The 17,422-nt window shown below is 31.6% G+C and overlaps 1 protein-coding gene across 1 annotated transcript in view; it reads right to left on the bottom strand.

The window, feature by feature from the left end:
• Positions 1–6: 6 nt before the first annotated feature.
• Positions 7–17,422, bottom strand: part of LOC108915505 — a 37,668-nt gene continuing 20,252 nt past the window's right edge. Inside the window, 7 exon segments of the mRNA XM_018721555.2 lie at positions 7–2,037; positions 5,695–5,873; positions 5,875–6,343; positions 7,797–8,604; positions 9,008–9,442; positions 9,800–9,828; positions 12,820–12,852. Of these exon segments, the coding sequence (XP_018577071.2) occupies positions 436–2,037; positions 5,695–5,873; positions 5,875–6,343; positions 7,797–8,604; positions 9,008–9,442; positions 9,800–9,828; positions 12,820–12,852 (3,555 nt within the window). The 3' untranslated portion in view covers positions 7–435.

Raw genomic sequence — 17,422 nt, 5'->3', positions numbered from 1 at the left:
GCAAAGTTTCGTACCATTCGACCGGGACCGGTTTTCCATATGGATAGTTGCGGAGTCCTTTAATGCTCTCTAGTGGCCAAAAGAAGCAACTTTGATTAAAGGATACAGGTAAATCAGTTAAATAGTTTATTTTGACCATAAAGATTTTTTTTACATAAGGTTGGTACTATTGGCTTTGTCCCTAGAGTAATTCAAAACAGTTTCCAACAAAAGTATGCACATTTGCGAGATTTACATAAGGATAAAAATTCATTGTTTCAAACCAAATGTGATTGCAATTGACCGTTAGAAACTATTTCTTATGTAAATATACATAATTTCTACTGACAGTAATCAGGTGTGTCTATCTTCCTAAAATAAAAATCGGTATAATAGGAAAGTTCAGTAAAATTGCAAATCTACAAAAAAATTATCTACAGAAACATGTCGAATGAATTAATTTTTTGTAAGTAAATTGTAACAAAGCTGAACTTTGGGATCAGTTGCTTGTTTCAAAATTGAATCGATTTCTCGGTACATAGTTCTTATTCCGCCAATGTTATCAAATAAATCACCCTTAGTGGTAATCAGTTCCATAACTAAAATACAATTTAAAGTTGAGGTTTTATATTTTAATATTTCGGTCAATAAGTGTATTACTTCTTCGTCACTTCCAAAAATACAAAATTCAGCTGTTATTGTACAAAATTTTAAAAAGATAAACCCACCATATTTAGCCTCAATATGTTCTGCAAAGTCGGCAATACTTTTTGAATACAGCTCAATCTTGCCGTTTGCCTCTTTTTTAAATCTTAACAAATTGAGTAAAACATGCTCCTTAAATGTGTCTAGTTCAGTAAATACCTTTTCCCATTCAGTAGAAAATTTTATAACAAATTCTAAATCCACTTCCTCTTTAGAGGCTGTGGTAAAAAATACATTGAAAAAGTTATATATCATACTTTGTTCCTTACTCTTTAAATAAAAAAACTTTGCTTTACAATTAGATAATAACGAAAATACATAATTAAAATTATCAGTTTGATTTTTATGATGCATTAAAAATTTTATTACAAATTCAAATATATTATCAATTTCTTCTCCTTTTTTGTAATTTGTCCCAAAATAATTGTTTATAATGGCCTTGCAAAAATCTTGAGGCAAATTTGAAAGACATTCTTTATCAATGTTATCTAAGACTGTTGACATCAGTTTGTTAAAACCGATTGCATTCGGACTTGTTTTTAATTTCTCCAATAAATTCCAAAAATTTATTATATAGCGAGGTTTATAATTTTTGGGAATTTGCACAGACGATAGTACCTCCATTGATTCTATATCATGCTCTTTTAAGAATGTCATGTATGAAAGCAGTTTTTCAAAACATTCCCGAGTCTGAACTTTTGTAAAATATCGCAATGAGCTTAGGCACAAACATTTCTGTAAAGATGCATTTTTATCTTCTTGGAAGGAACTAAATATTTCTAAAACTTTTTTTCGGGGGAACACATAACGTGCCAAAAAAAGGCCATGCTTCTTGACCGACATAGCTTTGTTATCAGTTATTTTGTTTAGATAAACTTCCAATTTATTTTCTGGAATTTTATGAAAAGCAACATATAAGGGAGTCAAAGATTCTCGTAAGTAATCCCCTTGGCAAAATTTGTCTATTAACAGTGGAAGATATTCCAGTGGATTCCAAACATTTTGAAATTTTTTCAGGAAAACTTTTTGAATTTTAAACATTTCTCTCGATTCTGTATCATCAACCGCTATTTTTGAAGAAGTGGGTATAAGGTTAAGATCTTCTATAGTTTTTATATATAATTCAGGAGTTCCTATTATGGATAGAGGTTGGATAAATTTAGATTTTTGATCAGTATCATCTTTCTTTAACTGATCTAGACAGTACTTTACAACCTTATCATCTAATGATACATGACTGTATTGTTTGATTATATGCCAAAAATGGTACTTTTGTGATAGCGATGCTTCGATTATTAAGTCAAAATTGTTCACAACTACCATAGGATCATATGTGAGGAACCACTGTAAAACCTGAAACAAAAACTCATTTTTATCTTAATCAAGTTGAACAAGGTTCAATTAAATATCCAGAATTACTGAATACAAAATTTGACAGGGTGTTTTCTTTAAGTTGGTGTTTTCCTTTTAACCAGACGTAGAACTCGACAAAGTAAGCAAATTTTTTATACACCATTTTCTCAAAATTTAGAAAATAACGAGATTTGAAATAATGTGAATACGTCCCTGTGAAAAATCTGAACACAATCTTCAACTGAATTTTATTAATAGGTATAGTAATCACGTTTTCCTTTTTTTGTTTGCTTTACCGTTAATTCACACATAACTAGCTATAGCTGTATTCGTAGAAAGGAATTAGGCACCCTCTCTGCGGTACGATGGGGGAAGAATGTTGGCTTGGGTCAACGTGAGAAATTGATACTGGTCAATGTGACCATCCCCCTAATTAATGAAGTTTTCCTGATTTCCCTCATTACTGCACTGAATGGTGGTTAAGGCTACCAACATGTCATTCCTGGGTGCGGCCTACTGAATAATAATATGTCGTTCCCTCTCTTGCAAAAGTCTCTGACTTCTGAGTTAATCTTTGCGACTAGAATGATTGGTAGACAAATTATTATTATAACAGGACATGTCATGAAAGTAATGGTAATTTTAGGTTTTAAAGAACGTGTGGCTACAAAAAAAAGACAGGATTGTTAATATAAAATGTTCTCTTTATAATTTTTTCAACAACACTTTTATCTTCAATATATTTTTCTTATTGATCTCTGCACTGCTTTATATGATTCTACTACTGCTCAAGGCAGTATTGAAAAGTATTTTCTGAAAGAACCATCATGCCCTCCATCACTTTTATGTTCCCTGCTTCTGCCATTTTAAATGTGGTTCCTTTTAGTGTCAAATTATTTTTGGAAAAAAAAGTCACATGAAGCTAAATCAGGTGAATAGGGGAAGTATTTCTAGCACAAGGTTCCCGTAGTTGGCCAAAAACCTCCTTATCAACAATTGATTTATTAACTAATCAGGCCGTTTTCTTCTTCCTCCACTCCACTCATGAAAGCTTTTCAGCAGTGTTTTTATAATATTCTTGTTCGAGTTTTCGGCACAATGCTGCTGCTTATGATTAACAATCATCACTATATATTTCTTTTATTAAAAAAAAAAACAGATTTTCCAAGTTATACGAGGAATTTCACATCGACACTGCTAAAATTTAACACAGCATTTTTCCAATACAATGTAAATGTACAATTAAATTCAAATGGATGCTATGACCGCACTAAACAGTATGTGGTTTTGAAAATTTAGCAGTAAGTTGAAGAGATGAACCTTGGCCTGTTTTGTAGTAAAAGAAATAGTTTTTTCTAACTATACTTTATAAATAGGTGTTTATAATAGCACATATTTATAATAGTGATGAATCATTAAAATGCTGCCGTAGTATCACCATTGTGTGTCAAATGTTTTTTCCCTCGCAAGTTCATCCTATAGCTATAGATTTATTTATGTTGTTCAATGGAGTAAGAAACAGTGGCAATGATAAAAGGCCATTTAAAATGCTGCAAGTCGTACATGTTTTACATATCGCTGAAAAAGATGCAACTAATACCAGACACAGTACACACCTAACGACAAACCAAGGGGTCTTATAATAAAATATGGACTACTTTATATGAAAATTAACTTTATTCTTATCGAGTACCATGATTTATAGAGTTATGCCAAAAATTCGTAGTCACTGGAAATGCCTACAGTGAAGACTGGCGAAACCTTTGGAAGCATTGGATGCGACCAGTTACAGGTCACTACAGAACATTGCAGAGGCTCTCATTGTTTGAGAAGTGGTTCTGTCCATAGTGGCTTCTTCTCTTCTTCTTCTTCTTCTTTCCAGTGGTTGGTCCTAATAAGTTCCATGGCACCGCGGCCTAATTAGGCTTATTGTGCGTCCCACTACTAGTCCTATTCAGCAAGTAGTTTTGTCCTTTTGACAAAGTCCAAAAGCTTCCTTGCTGACACTTCTCTCAGTTCCTTGGGTTCCAAATAAGGTCTCCCCAGGAGAGTCGTCTCCCCAGGAGAGTCATTCTACTGCGTGCAAATCCCGGGCACTCGCCCAGTATATGCAGAGAAGTTTCATCCGTCGAGTCACATCCTCGGCAGACCGGACTGTCTACAAGCTTTAGCTTATGTAGATGTTTCCTAAAGTGACAGTGTCCCGTTATGAGTCCTGTCACCCTCCTGAGCCTGATTTTATTCAAGCTCAGTAAATCCTCTGCTCTTTCCTTCGAAGGATACTCCATGAGCTCCTTAGAATGGCTATGTCCTGGCCTTGAAGTCCAGTATTTCCTATGTTCTGTCTCGGTTCATTTGCCTAGAGCTCGCTTGACCACACTGGGAGATGTACCACAAAATGAACTCTGTCTCGGATCCCTTCCTAGCAAGTTCATGCGCTTTCTCGTTCCTACAAATGCCTTTGTACCCTGTCACCCAATACAGTCTAACTGTACTATTGGTGGCCAGTTCAGTCAGTATTTGTAAACAGTCCCACACAAGTTTTGAACTTATCTTGTGTGCGCCTAAAGCATTAATTTCAGCTTGACTATCAGAGAACATATACAGGTTCGGAAAATTCCCATAGTACAACGGCCATTACGTGAGAGCGATAAAGGAAGTCATAGAAATCCGTGCGATAGACAAGGATGGTTACATTGAAGACGTTTCATAACCTGAATAGTCACTCCTACTTCTAACCCGAAATGGGCCGTGACTATCCAGATTATGAAACGTCTTCACTATAGCCATCCTTGTCTATCGCAGGGATTTCTTTACTTTGTCACTCTCATGTAAAGGCAGATGGACCATGTGGATTTTCCAGCCCTGTATATGAGTTTACGTTTATAACCTCTACGTACATTCTCAGCCAGGCACGTCATTATCGCGAAATTTTCTGCTTGGAATACGGTAGGGAACCCCCATAGTGGCTTAGAATTAGCAATAAGAACCAAAATGAACTTTAGGGCAAGTATAGATGTTCTGATAGCAGATTCACCTCCACATAGCCTAACCCGAGTATAACAAAGGCAGGTCAAAGATTCCTAGCTAAAGAAGTGCAATATAAGTCTGTAAAGTGGCGTAATCAGGTTCATAGGCCATGACCCTGAAAAAACATTGTGCTTCTACTAATATCAGTACAAGCTTTGGACTAGTATTGTTAATGGTGATTTTATTGGCCTTCATTTATGTAGATTGAATGACATGCTTTTAACATTTATAATTTTTGCAATTTAACTTGCCTGAAAACCGTGTGATGTTAAATGTAAGGCAATACATGTGGTTTTGACATGCATGATTATCTGAATATCCTACATAGTATATTTTATATCATTTTTATATTATGATTTATATCTATCTGAGGGGTTATATGAAAATTTAGTGCATAAGACTGAACACAGGTATTATGGAGGTATTATACTTATGCATAGAAAACAACATGGAAATAATTCTGACACTCACTTCTCACACCATTAGGCAGGCCCAACTTTACCTAAATTATACGGTAATATTTTTAACTTCGTAAATTTTTTGAATTTGAAACATTTTATTGAGTGTCATATTAAAAGGAAAACTTGTAACTTAAAAAACATCCCGTATGTTTGTTTACATACTTACAAGATCAAAACTAATTTGCCTCAATGATTTATTCACCCAGAAATAATTTAGTAGTTCATTTTCAAATTCATTGCGATTTAATTTGCAAATAAGTGTGGGAAAATATTTTTCAAAATTATGCGTCATATATTGTCCTTCTTTTGTAATACTACTTAAACATTCAACCAATGTTTTATTGTCCTGTATGTATAGATTTTCCTGGGTATTTGGAATTGAACCAAAATATTTTTCCTATACATTGAGTTATTTTATAGCAGCTGTCACTATCACTTTTCACAATTGTATCTAAATATTCTGTAAGCTGTAACAAGATGGCCCTCTGGACTTCTGCTGATTTTTTTATGATATCAAAGTCTAAGTATAAGCTACAATATTCTTCTTGTTCCTTTATGTATTCCAAAATGAAAAAGCTTTTATCCTCCTCTGACCCATTATTATTAAACAGATATTCAATATGTTTTAACCGGAAATTAGACATATATTGTTCATACTCTTTGTTTAAAGTATGAATATTCAAAATTTCAATTATATATTTCCACTGGCTGGAGGTCAATTCATCTAAATTAAAGTTGTATTCAATTGTTTGCAAAACCTGAACTCTTGTACTTCTATCATCATTCTTGTGTCTAATGCAGAAGTATTTTAGAACCTGAAGCAATATTATATTATATTGTAAAAAATAGGAAATTTCTTTGTCATTTAGATCCACTAATTTTTTATTGTATTTAAATAACATTCTAATAAAGACGTTAAGTTTAAATTAGAATTTGTTACATGAAAAACCTTATAACGATAACTCATGAAATTAGATTTGTGAAGGACTGTAAATTAATTTTGAGGGATTTTTTCCATCTCTAGCCACTACCTTTTTGCATTTTTCTAGCAGCATACGGATTCCACATCAAAAGAACAACTCATCTTTTGATGCTATCCACCAATCGATCCAATTTTTCGTATCTTCATAAGATTGAAAGCACTGCTTAGCTAGCCTGTGTTCCATGGATTGGAACAAGAAGTATTCGGATGGAAGAATATCTGATGAATATGGCTGCTGGGATAAAACATCCCATTTCAACGTTTCTATTTTTTGACTTCATGAGCAGCATGTGGTCGAGGCTTATGTTGAAAAATTACTTTATCAGGCCTTTATTCGAATTGTGGGCATTTTTCCTTCAATGCATGGCTCAAATGCTTCAATTGTGTTCAGTAGTGTTTCCCAGTGATGGTTTCATTCCCTTGAGGCAACTCATAGTATACAACACCAAAATGGTCCCACCAAATACAGAGTATGAGCTTCGAACCATGAAGATTCGGCCTTACCATCGATGTTGATGCATGACCAAGCAAACTCCACAAATTTCTACGCCTAGGATTATCATAGCACATCTATTTTTCATCGCAAGTGACGATACGATGCAAAAAAAAACCTTTTCTTTTTTGCCGTTGAAGTAATTATTCACGTGAAAAATCGCCATTCAAAATCTCTTGGCTTCAATTCGTGTGGCACTCAATTTCCTTGCTTTTGAATCATACCGAGTGCATTTAACCATTTGTAAACTGTTGCTCGATAAACATTCAATGATTGAGCAAGTTCATCTTGCGTTTGACATGAATCTTGGTCGAGTAATGCTTCCAATTCCTCATCTCATCTTCGAACTTTTTCTGGTGACCAGAACGTTATTTCTCAACTGTATCAAAATCACCACTTCTAAAATGTCAAAACCAATACTCACACGTGTTTATTAATGGAGTATGTTCACTGTAAGTTTCCAACAGCACTTATGATTTTTTTTTAATTAAACAGAAAAAGTAAAACTTCCCGCAAATGGCGTTTTGTTGGCTCGCAATTTGACATCTTCGGAGCTGAGAAAAAATATGATGTTTACACTTTAACAAAATGACACAAAAAGTAAAGCCTAATAACAGACCTTTGACATGAATATAATTAAAAAAAAAGAAGTGTCCAGTGCGATATGGTTAGTAACATAAGTTACGCCATCTATTGTAAATCCCTCAAAATTAATTTACGGTCCTTGTATAATAAAGAGAAGAAAAAATTCATGCATTAATAAAGGTCCAAATATTTTTAACTACCTACTTACCTCTTCTAAAGATTTTAAATCCTTATTTACAGCACAACAATTTACTAACAGATATATTAGTTTTCTTCTGTTTTTAATACAGGAAGTTGTGTTAATTTTTTCTTTAATTATAGGAATGGATTTATTAATTTCATAGTATTTTAAATATTTTTCATCGCCACTTTCTTTATATTTCAATTGGGCCCAAGCTTCCCTTACTTTACTATCATTAATCAAGTCCAAGATATTATCTGCAATACAGCTAGTATAATTCCAAATATCTTTCTTTATAACGTCATTGAATGTTTTGCTAAACAAATTGTACTGATCACTTTTTGGATAATACTTCAAAAGAGTGTCACACAATGATCTTCTGTATTGTATTGCTTCAATTTTTCTAGGAAATAAATTATAATAAAGATGTTTAAAATGACCCTGTTTGTTTAATTTTCTCACCAAAGTTTCATATCTCAAGTATTTTATGTACTTATCTGGATCATTTACAATTTCTTTTGTTCTTGTTGGTATCAACTTTTTAGTGGTTCTGCGACCTAGTTTTAAACCACCGCTAATTTGGTATTTTTCAATTAATTCCCAAAAATAAATAGGGTTCTGTTGAGCTAGATATATTAAAAAGTTGTTATCAAAAATATCATTATTATAGTACTGGTATTGTTCTTCTAAATAAATTTTAATTAATTTAGGTTCTTTTTTGTATATCATTTTTAGCTGATGAATTGAAAATTTTATTTTATAATCCTTTAAAATATCTGTAATTTTTTGTGAGTTGCATGAAGTTATAAGTGTCTCTGCTAAAACCAATCCGTACCTACAAGATTATAATATTATTAAAATACATATTAAAGCACATATATTTTTTACAGAAATCAAATAACTGAACAAACAAATGTCTAGAGTACCTGATAATTTTGCAATTATCGAATGTTATTAGCCGAAAAGACGGAATCAGCAAATGTGGGAAATGTTTTCAAAGAAAACCCGGAGAAATGACATGTTAACCCGAAGCCCGAAGATGTACCATCAAAACCCGAAGACTCAAAATTTTATTTGAACTAATTCCCCTCAATTTATAACATAGAATCTATTGGCAACATTAGCTAATTAGTACCTAGTCTAATTATATTAAGCATATTTAAATAAACAAACATTTATATTGGTGCCCTGAAACGATAAATACTAGCAGGCAAATTTTTAATTAAAAAGTTACTCACCTACTCATAACATGATCAAAAACTTGGCCTATCTTCTCTTCACTATACACATAGGAGAGACTTCTCAATAATTTTATTTTAATAGAAAAAGAGAGCAAAGGCAAAAAATCATCTACAAGTGTTTTAGGAGTAATATTACTAAATGCCTCCTGGAAAAACCATGGATGTTTCATTATTTTGCTGACAAAAACTTCATTCCCTTCTTTAAAAATTTCCACTAATCTACTAGTTTCTTTGTAATATATCAAAATATTGACATATAATAAATTTTCCAAGTATGTTTTACGACTGATGTTGTCTAATATAAACTCTTTTTCATCTAGAGAAAAGGAAATATCTTTTAGAAATTTGTTTAGATTTCTTCGTCGTTCTCCAATTGATTCCCCTCCTATTTGAGAGAACTTTGTTAGAAAAACATGTGCCATGATGAGTTCACTAAAAGAAAAAAATTACTAGATGGAATAAAAAAAGAATTACTAAAAAAAAAATTAAAACAGTAATATACACTTTAAATCGCTTATTTTTTCATATTACTCAAAATGCTTTCATTTAATTTTAAAAAATATTTTAATTTTAATGTTTATCTGTAAAACAGGTGCAACTTATATTTTTTAAATCTGGATGTCTGATTTCTTAAGTGAATTTTTTAAATTTTAGTAAAATAGTAATTAGGCAGGTATATTACTAATTATTGATAATTAATGATTTGTTTAGCATTGTGCAATGTATTTAATTTAAATAAAATTTAGTAATTTTGAAACTATAAATAAAATGTAAGTACTTCTGTTATACCTATAGTTCTTATGTGTTAAAAAAATAACCTATACTACAACTTACCTTAGTTTTTATGTTTTTTATTTACTTATTTATGCCTTTCCTTCTTGCTTTTCGTGCTCTTGCATTTTTCGATCATCAGTCTGTATATGAAGCCCGCCCTGTACCTGTATCTTTTGTTTTGTGTATGTTATTGGTCTGTGCGTCTGTGGCTTAGAGCATATACTACTGGACTGTACTCGCCGCGCCGCGCCATTATTCCATGGCTAGAAATTGGCCTCAATGATTTGGGATCGAGGGGGATTATCCCTCTTTATCCTGCCTCATCTCGTGTAGGCCTGGACAGCCTTCGTAGGTGGGTCCCATCCGTCGTCTACCCCGACCGCAAATGCGGCCGGTGTAGGCGCTTTGTGGGACCTCCATTTGTCCTGGCTGGGCCCCGCTGGCTAGGGCCCTTTCTTCTGGCGCTCTTCTTGCTTCGCCGGCACTTATATTATTTTTTGTTACAGAATTATTAAGCTCCTATTGGTACTGACTAGTGACTACATCAGTCTATGACAAATATCCTCAGAAATATTTTGAGAATGAAAGTAAGTTGCAACTCGACACGCATGAGAACTACTACTATAACAGGTATGTTTTATATTTATTATAAATATTAATAAAATATAAATGTATCAAAATAATCCTTAAACAAATAAAGTTGGGCAATTTACGTGTTGATCAATTTATTGTAACTAAGAATATAGCAAATTGTGATAATATCTGTAAATAGTGTGATGTGGGCAGGATTACTACGTTTTTATAAAGGTTTTCGACAAAATACGGAAAATAGCAATGAATTTTTTTTTAACAGTTTCATATAGAAAAAAATCGAAAATTTTAAGTTAAACTTGTTGCGATGTTTGGTATAGAGTTTATAACATTTTAAACGTTAAAACTTTTAAACTTTGCATGATTTCCTTTGATTTTTAGATGCAGATAATTCGATATTACAAAAAAATATAGGATGCTAGGTCTCGTACTACTCAAACCAGTGTGAATAAAAGTTTATATGATGGTTCTTATGAATTTTACAATCTCAATTGTGTTTAAAGGTAAATTGTTTTCTTACACCAAAAAATTAAAAGTTGTATTTTTTAATACATTTGCAAAAGGTAACATACTTACTTTCCTAAATTCAATACTTTTTATTGATAAACAACAAACTTAACAATATTCTTCCTAACTTACGAAGAATTTCGTTTACAAATTCATGAAAACATGAAGTAACCTGACAATAGTGATTGCTAAATTAAAATAAATAATAAGAATAATTTTCTTCATTTCTGACCATCGCAACCAATAGGAAAAATGTCTAAATTATACATAGTTTGTATTGGATTCATTTAAACAAAGAAAGATATAACAGTTATAACGAAAACAAGTTGAAGACACATCATCATCAGTCATCACTATCTATGGTTATTTAATTTTTTGCATATAAGTTGTAACACATTTGCACCCTGGAATCAGTTATTTGTTTTAAAATAAAGTCAATTTCTTGATATATAGCTCTTAACCTATTCTTATAAAATAAATCGCCTTTCATGATAATTAGTTCCATAACTAAATTGCAATTTAATGTTGATGTTTTATACTTAAGCATTGCAGTCAATATTTCAATTATTTATTTTTCTTTCTTTTCGAAAATACAATGTTTGGCTATTATTGGAATACATTTTGAAAACACAATATCTCCGTATTTTTCATTGATGTCTTCTGCGAAGAGAACAATATGCTTCGAATACAATTCAGTATTATCTTTCGTGTCTTTTTTAAATTTCAATACGTTTAGTAAAACGTTCTCCTTAAATGTGTCATTAGGGGTGAATATTTTTTCCCATTCTCTAGAAAATTTAATAACAAATTCTAAATCTGTATCAACTTTTTCAGCTGCCGTTATAAATTCATTGAAAAATCTATGAACTACGTTTCGCTCCTTTCCTCTTAAATTCCAGTACCGCGATTTATAATCAGATAATAATTTAAAAATGTAATTCAAATTTTCACTTTGGTTTTTATGGTACATTAAAAACTGTATTGTAAATTTAAAAATGTTATAAATTTCTTCTTCTTTGTTCAGGTTTGTTCCAAAATATTTATTTATAATGGCCTTACAGAAGTCTTCTGGTAAATTTGAAACGCATTTTTTATCAATGTTATCTAATACAGTGGTCATTAGTTTGTTGAAACCAACTGCATTTGGATTTATTTTTAATTCTTCAAATAAATTCCATAGGTGTATTATGTAGTAAGGTTGATAATTTTTCGGAATTTGTGCAGATGCGAGTATCTCCAATGATTCCGTATCATGTTCCTTTAAGAATGTCAAATATGAAAGCAGTTTTTCAAAATATTCCCGAGTCTGAACTTTTGTAAAATATCGCAAAGAGCTTAAACATATGCATTTTTGTAAAGATTCATTTTTATCTTCTTGGAAGCTGTTAAATATTTGCCAAACTTTTCCTTGATTGAACATATTACATGCTAAGAAGAGTCCTTGTTTCTTCACAGACATAGCCTTGTAATTAGTTAATTCGTTAAGATATATATCCAATTTATTCTCGGGAATCTTATGAAATGCAATATATAAAGAAATTAAAGATTGCCGTAAGTAATCTCCTTAACAAAATTTGTCTATTAGCACTGGCAGATATTTCAGTGGATTCCATACGTTTTTTAAATTTTTCAGAAAAACCCTTTGAAGTTGATATACAGTTGCAGCTTCGGAATCCTTAACATCAACTTTTGAAGAAGTAGGTATAAGATCAAAATCTTCTATGGTTTTTATATAAGTTTCAGAATCTTGTAATACTGATAGAGCTAGAGGAGTATGACATTTCTTATTCTTGTCACCATGTTCTAATAGATGTATAAGTACACCGTTTTAATATCTTTTCATCTAATGATAAATGATTATATCGTTTAATTAATCTCCAAATATACATTTTTGGTGGCAACGTATCTTTTATAGAATCAAAATTGTTTACAATTACCAAAGGATCATATTTAAGATGCCATCGTAAAGGCTAAAATAGAAAAATAATAGTACATTATACTATAAGGGAGATAAATGTGTTATTTTGGCAGAGGTGTAATTTGAAGCCCGAGGGCTACAATGCACCGAGGACAAAATAGCATCTCTCCCGAATGGTATATACTATTTTTTCCACGGTCTCATTAACTTAAAAACATATTTTGTCATTATGAAGTAAGCAGCACCAGAATTATTGAATTCGGATTTGAGTATTTATTTAGTAGTCGTTGAGTTATTGTCATAACTGTATTATATGTTTTGTGGTCATAACTACAAAATAAACAAACAAAAAGAATTGTCAAATTAAAGTGCTTGTTTGGTTTAATTTAAAGTTTGTTTAGTGCACAATGAATAATTGTGAGTCGGAAGAGATTGTGGAGGCTGCAAATATTGCAATAAGTAATTTGCTGCCTACGAAGTCAAGATCTTTATACGATATAGCCTACAATCGGTTCAAAAAGTGGTCCGCCGAGAAAAATGTTCAAGTATACAGCGAGAATGTTTTGTTGGCATACTTCAGTGAAAATGCAAAGAATTACAAGTCTTCCACATTATGGGCGCAATATTCTATGGTTAAGTCATGCTTGATAATTTACGACAACATAGATATAAGCAAATTCCCCAAGCTGATCGCATTTTTGAAAAGAACCGGTGACGGATATCAAGCGAAAAAATCGAAAATATTGACAAAGGGTGAAATCGACCGTTTTCTATCAAGTGCAGATGACAAAGAATTCTTCAATGATTAAGGTAAGATTACTTTTGTTGTTAGGTATTTCAATTATTAAGTATTTTGATTTTTTATAGGTTTGATTAATTCTGGGGATTGCCGGAGCTTGTCGAACTGATGAACTAGTCAATTTAACTATAGATGATATTGAGGATGTAGGCTCTTCCTTGATTGTAAAAATTCCAAACACTAAGACAAAGATTCCACGAACCTTTGTGGTTACCGATGTGGGAAATATGCTTGAATTGTTTCGAAAATACCTGTCCCTTCGTCCTCCCCACGTCAAGCATAAGCGCCTTTTTTTGTACTACAAAGCAGGAAAATGTAGTTCGCAGCCAGTTGGCAAGAATACCATGGGAAAAATTCCGAGTGTAGTAGCTTCGTATTTAAAATTACCTGATGCTGCATGTTATACTGGTCACTGCTTATGAAGATCTTCAGCGACATTACTGGCAGATGCTGGTGTGGATATCACGACAATAAAGTGTCATGCTGGTTGGAAATCAACGACAGTCGCTGAGGGTTATGTCGAGAACTCCATTGAAAATAAGACCAAAATTGCTAATCAGGTTTTAGTAGGTACCACTACTAGCGCAATCACAAAAACTGTAAATGTAAGCGAAAGTAATATTCCTTCTAATATTAATTTTGAAAATTGTACAAATGTAACATTTAATTTAAATGTCAATAAATAATTTCAATGTTATCTTTTTTTTTGCATGAAAAACGTTCTCCATAATGTAAACTCCCTTGGGAGCATTATACTCCCTTGGGAATAATCGACTACTTCTGTTTTAATTTTGATGTCATAGAAACTGATTTCTACTCCCGACCGTGGAAAAATGTATTTCAGTAAATTACAGTGACTATAAAATATGAATAGTTTTGTAATTACATGCTATGCTAATTTGATTTTTGCGCCTTGGTTACATATACTATACTTTATAAGCTTTTTAAAAATCATTACAAAAGCAGTTGTTAATAAGCAAATATCGCTAGTTTTAGTGCATTTAATCTGCAATTATTTATTTGTGACATACTTTATTTTTTTTCCTGTTTATTGGGGTATTTTGCCGCCTACGAAAAAATTTATAAATAAACCGTTATGCCAAAATGTCAATCTAAAAATGTCACCCAATAATTTGCGTTTTATTAATTTGTGGAGTCATACTGAATTCTTTTTTGTGTAACTGACATGCATATTTTCGTATACAGTATGTTTACTATATACTAGGACTATGAATTAATTTTGAGTGTCATTTTGCTGAAGTATAAACAACATATTTTTTCTTAGCTCCGAACATGTCAAATCACGGCCAATAAAACACCATTGAGGGTAGTTTTACTTTTCCTGTTCAATTCAAAGAAAAGTGCTGCTGAAAGTCTTCGAGTGCTTTTGGAAACTTATGGCGAACATACTCCATGTATCTTGATGAAATTTATCCTATAGGTGGATTGGTCGAGGTGGGCCACTGTCATGGTCTCCTTGACTTTTTTTGTGGGGGTTTGTAAAAGACAGGGTGTACACGCTGTTACAAATTCGCTTCTCACTACAGGGATCTTGAAAACGGTAAGAGATACAAACTAGCTTAATTGGGGGCAAGTTGCGTAATCAGAGGACCATCATCATGTTTCTAAAAAATCAAGTCTAACATGATTAGTTTTCGAAATATTTGAAAAAAAAAACATAATTTTGGAAATCCGTTTTTGTTTAATTTCAGCCTTATTTTGAGGTGATATTGAAAAAAGAGGAACACTTTCTCATAGCCACTTTTTACCCTCTATCGAATGGCATAATCAATTTTTATATGTAACGTTTTGTCTCTCCAGGACCATCATCAACTTCTTTTTTCTTAAATACGACCCAAGAAATTTTATTACATTTTTTGCAAGCCTTCAAGACCCCCAATATTGTACTGCCTTAGCCCGAACCAGATTCCAACGTTTCGTCTCGAAAAATTCATCTTCAGTGTATTCGTTCCAAATTTATCTAAATTGTTTATTTAGATTTCTTTGTTTATTGAATTATCGTACACTGTAAGTGTCGTTAGACCCTGTGCACTTCATCTAGTTATTTAAACTATTACCACCATGCATTAAAATAAAAAATTATTAGAGTTTTATTCCCGTGTCCATAGTTATTTCTAGGTTTCTCGAGTACTCAAAATTCAAACAAATTCCGATCTATTTTTTTCAGGATATTTATACAAATACATCTGACATGCTCTTTCACAGTTGCGGTTACAGATATAATAAATTCCGTAATATTACGCTGATTTTCATTTTCAATCTTTGCCAAAACGAAGATGTTTTTGAACATTTACTGAAATTTTTTAAAGAATAATATTCAGTTGGCATTTTGGTTGTTCATATGCATTTTTAAAAATTAATTTGTCATAATAAAATTAAAATTGTAATGTTTTAATTTTGACGCAACAACTTATTGATTTATGCATGACCAAGTGATGGTAATAGTTCATAATAATAAATGTTTTATTGTAATGGTCGTAATAGTTTAAATAACTAAATGGATTTCACAGGGTCTAACGACACTTACAGTGTACAATAATTCAATAAACAAAGAAATTTAAATAAAAAATTTAGATAAATTTGGAACGAATTCACTAAAGATGAATTTTTCGAAACATTAGATAGAGGGTAAAAAGTGGCCATGAGAATGTAATGTATTCTTCTTTTTTCAATATCACCTCAAACAAGGCTGAAATAAAACAAAAACGGATTTCTAAAATTTCGGTTTTTTTCAAATACATCATGATCGCATGTAGTCTTTTTATTTAGAGATAAATATTTAAATTTCAGAGGTAGTAGAGAAAAGCGCCTCCGAATTCTTATCATACCAAAAAGTAAACTTGCCTTAAAACGATCACAGTACAAAGATTCTAAGCTTTTATTGGACCATATAAAATATGAAAGAATAATAAGAAATTTGATAAGCCTCTTCATTATGTTTTTAAGAGATTAGCTTACATACTATGTTTTCAATAACTCCATTCCATTTGAAAAAAAAAACTGTAAGCATCTAGACGATATAGATGAAAATTTTTTCTTAATTACTGGGTTTTTCGCCACTTGTGAAAAAAAAATTAAAAATTATGCAAAAGACCCTTGCCCTAAAAGTCAAGGCTTATTTTTTATGAAAAGAGTTTTACATAGCCAAACAATGAAAAAAGAGATAAATAGAAAATACAAAATACAGATCACTATTTATTGCACATTTCAATAAGTATTGATGTTTTGAAAAATGATTTTTTTTCATTTTCAATATTCAGAAAAGACATTACGTTTTAAAATTATTTTCAACAGTTCGTTCTTTTCTGGGGAGAGGATTCTTTTCTTTAATTTTTTCACTAATCGTAAGTGGCAAAAATCATACGTGCAAAACACCCAATTAATAAAAAACAAAAGCTATGCCACAAACTTCAGACAATATGTATATGAAAATACTGCTGCCTAAAATAAATATAAATATTGACTAATGAATATCTATTTGCAGAATTTACAAATATTTGTGTATGTAAGTGTGAAGCTGGGTTTAATAGAGTAAAATATTTCCCATACTTACATACCCTGTCAAAATAAAATTTATCCAAGTTTGTTAAATAAATATTTAGAAGGTCATTTTCAAAATCACTGCGATTTAGTTTACATATAACTTGAAAAATATACATTTGTAGCTCTTTTGTTATATAACCATTTCTGAAAATGTCCATTAAATATTCAGCCAACATTTTATTTTTTTCTATGTCAATTAGATTTTTTGGATAGGTTACATTAAACCATAATATTTTTGCAATGACCTGACATTTTATAT

Source organism: Anoplophora glabripennis, unplaced genomic scaffold (genome assembly GCF_000390285.2).
Source record: "Anoplophora glabripennis isolate ALB-LARVAE unplaced genomic scaffold, Agla_2.0 scaffold1349, whole genome shotgun sequence".
NCBI lineage: Eukaryota > Metazoa > Arthropoda > Insecta > Coleoptera > Cerambycidae > Anoplophora > Anoplophora glabripennis.
The sequence above is the reverse complement of the archived record's forward strand: the minus strand, read 5'-3'. Positions and strand labels throughout refer to the sequence as shown.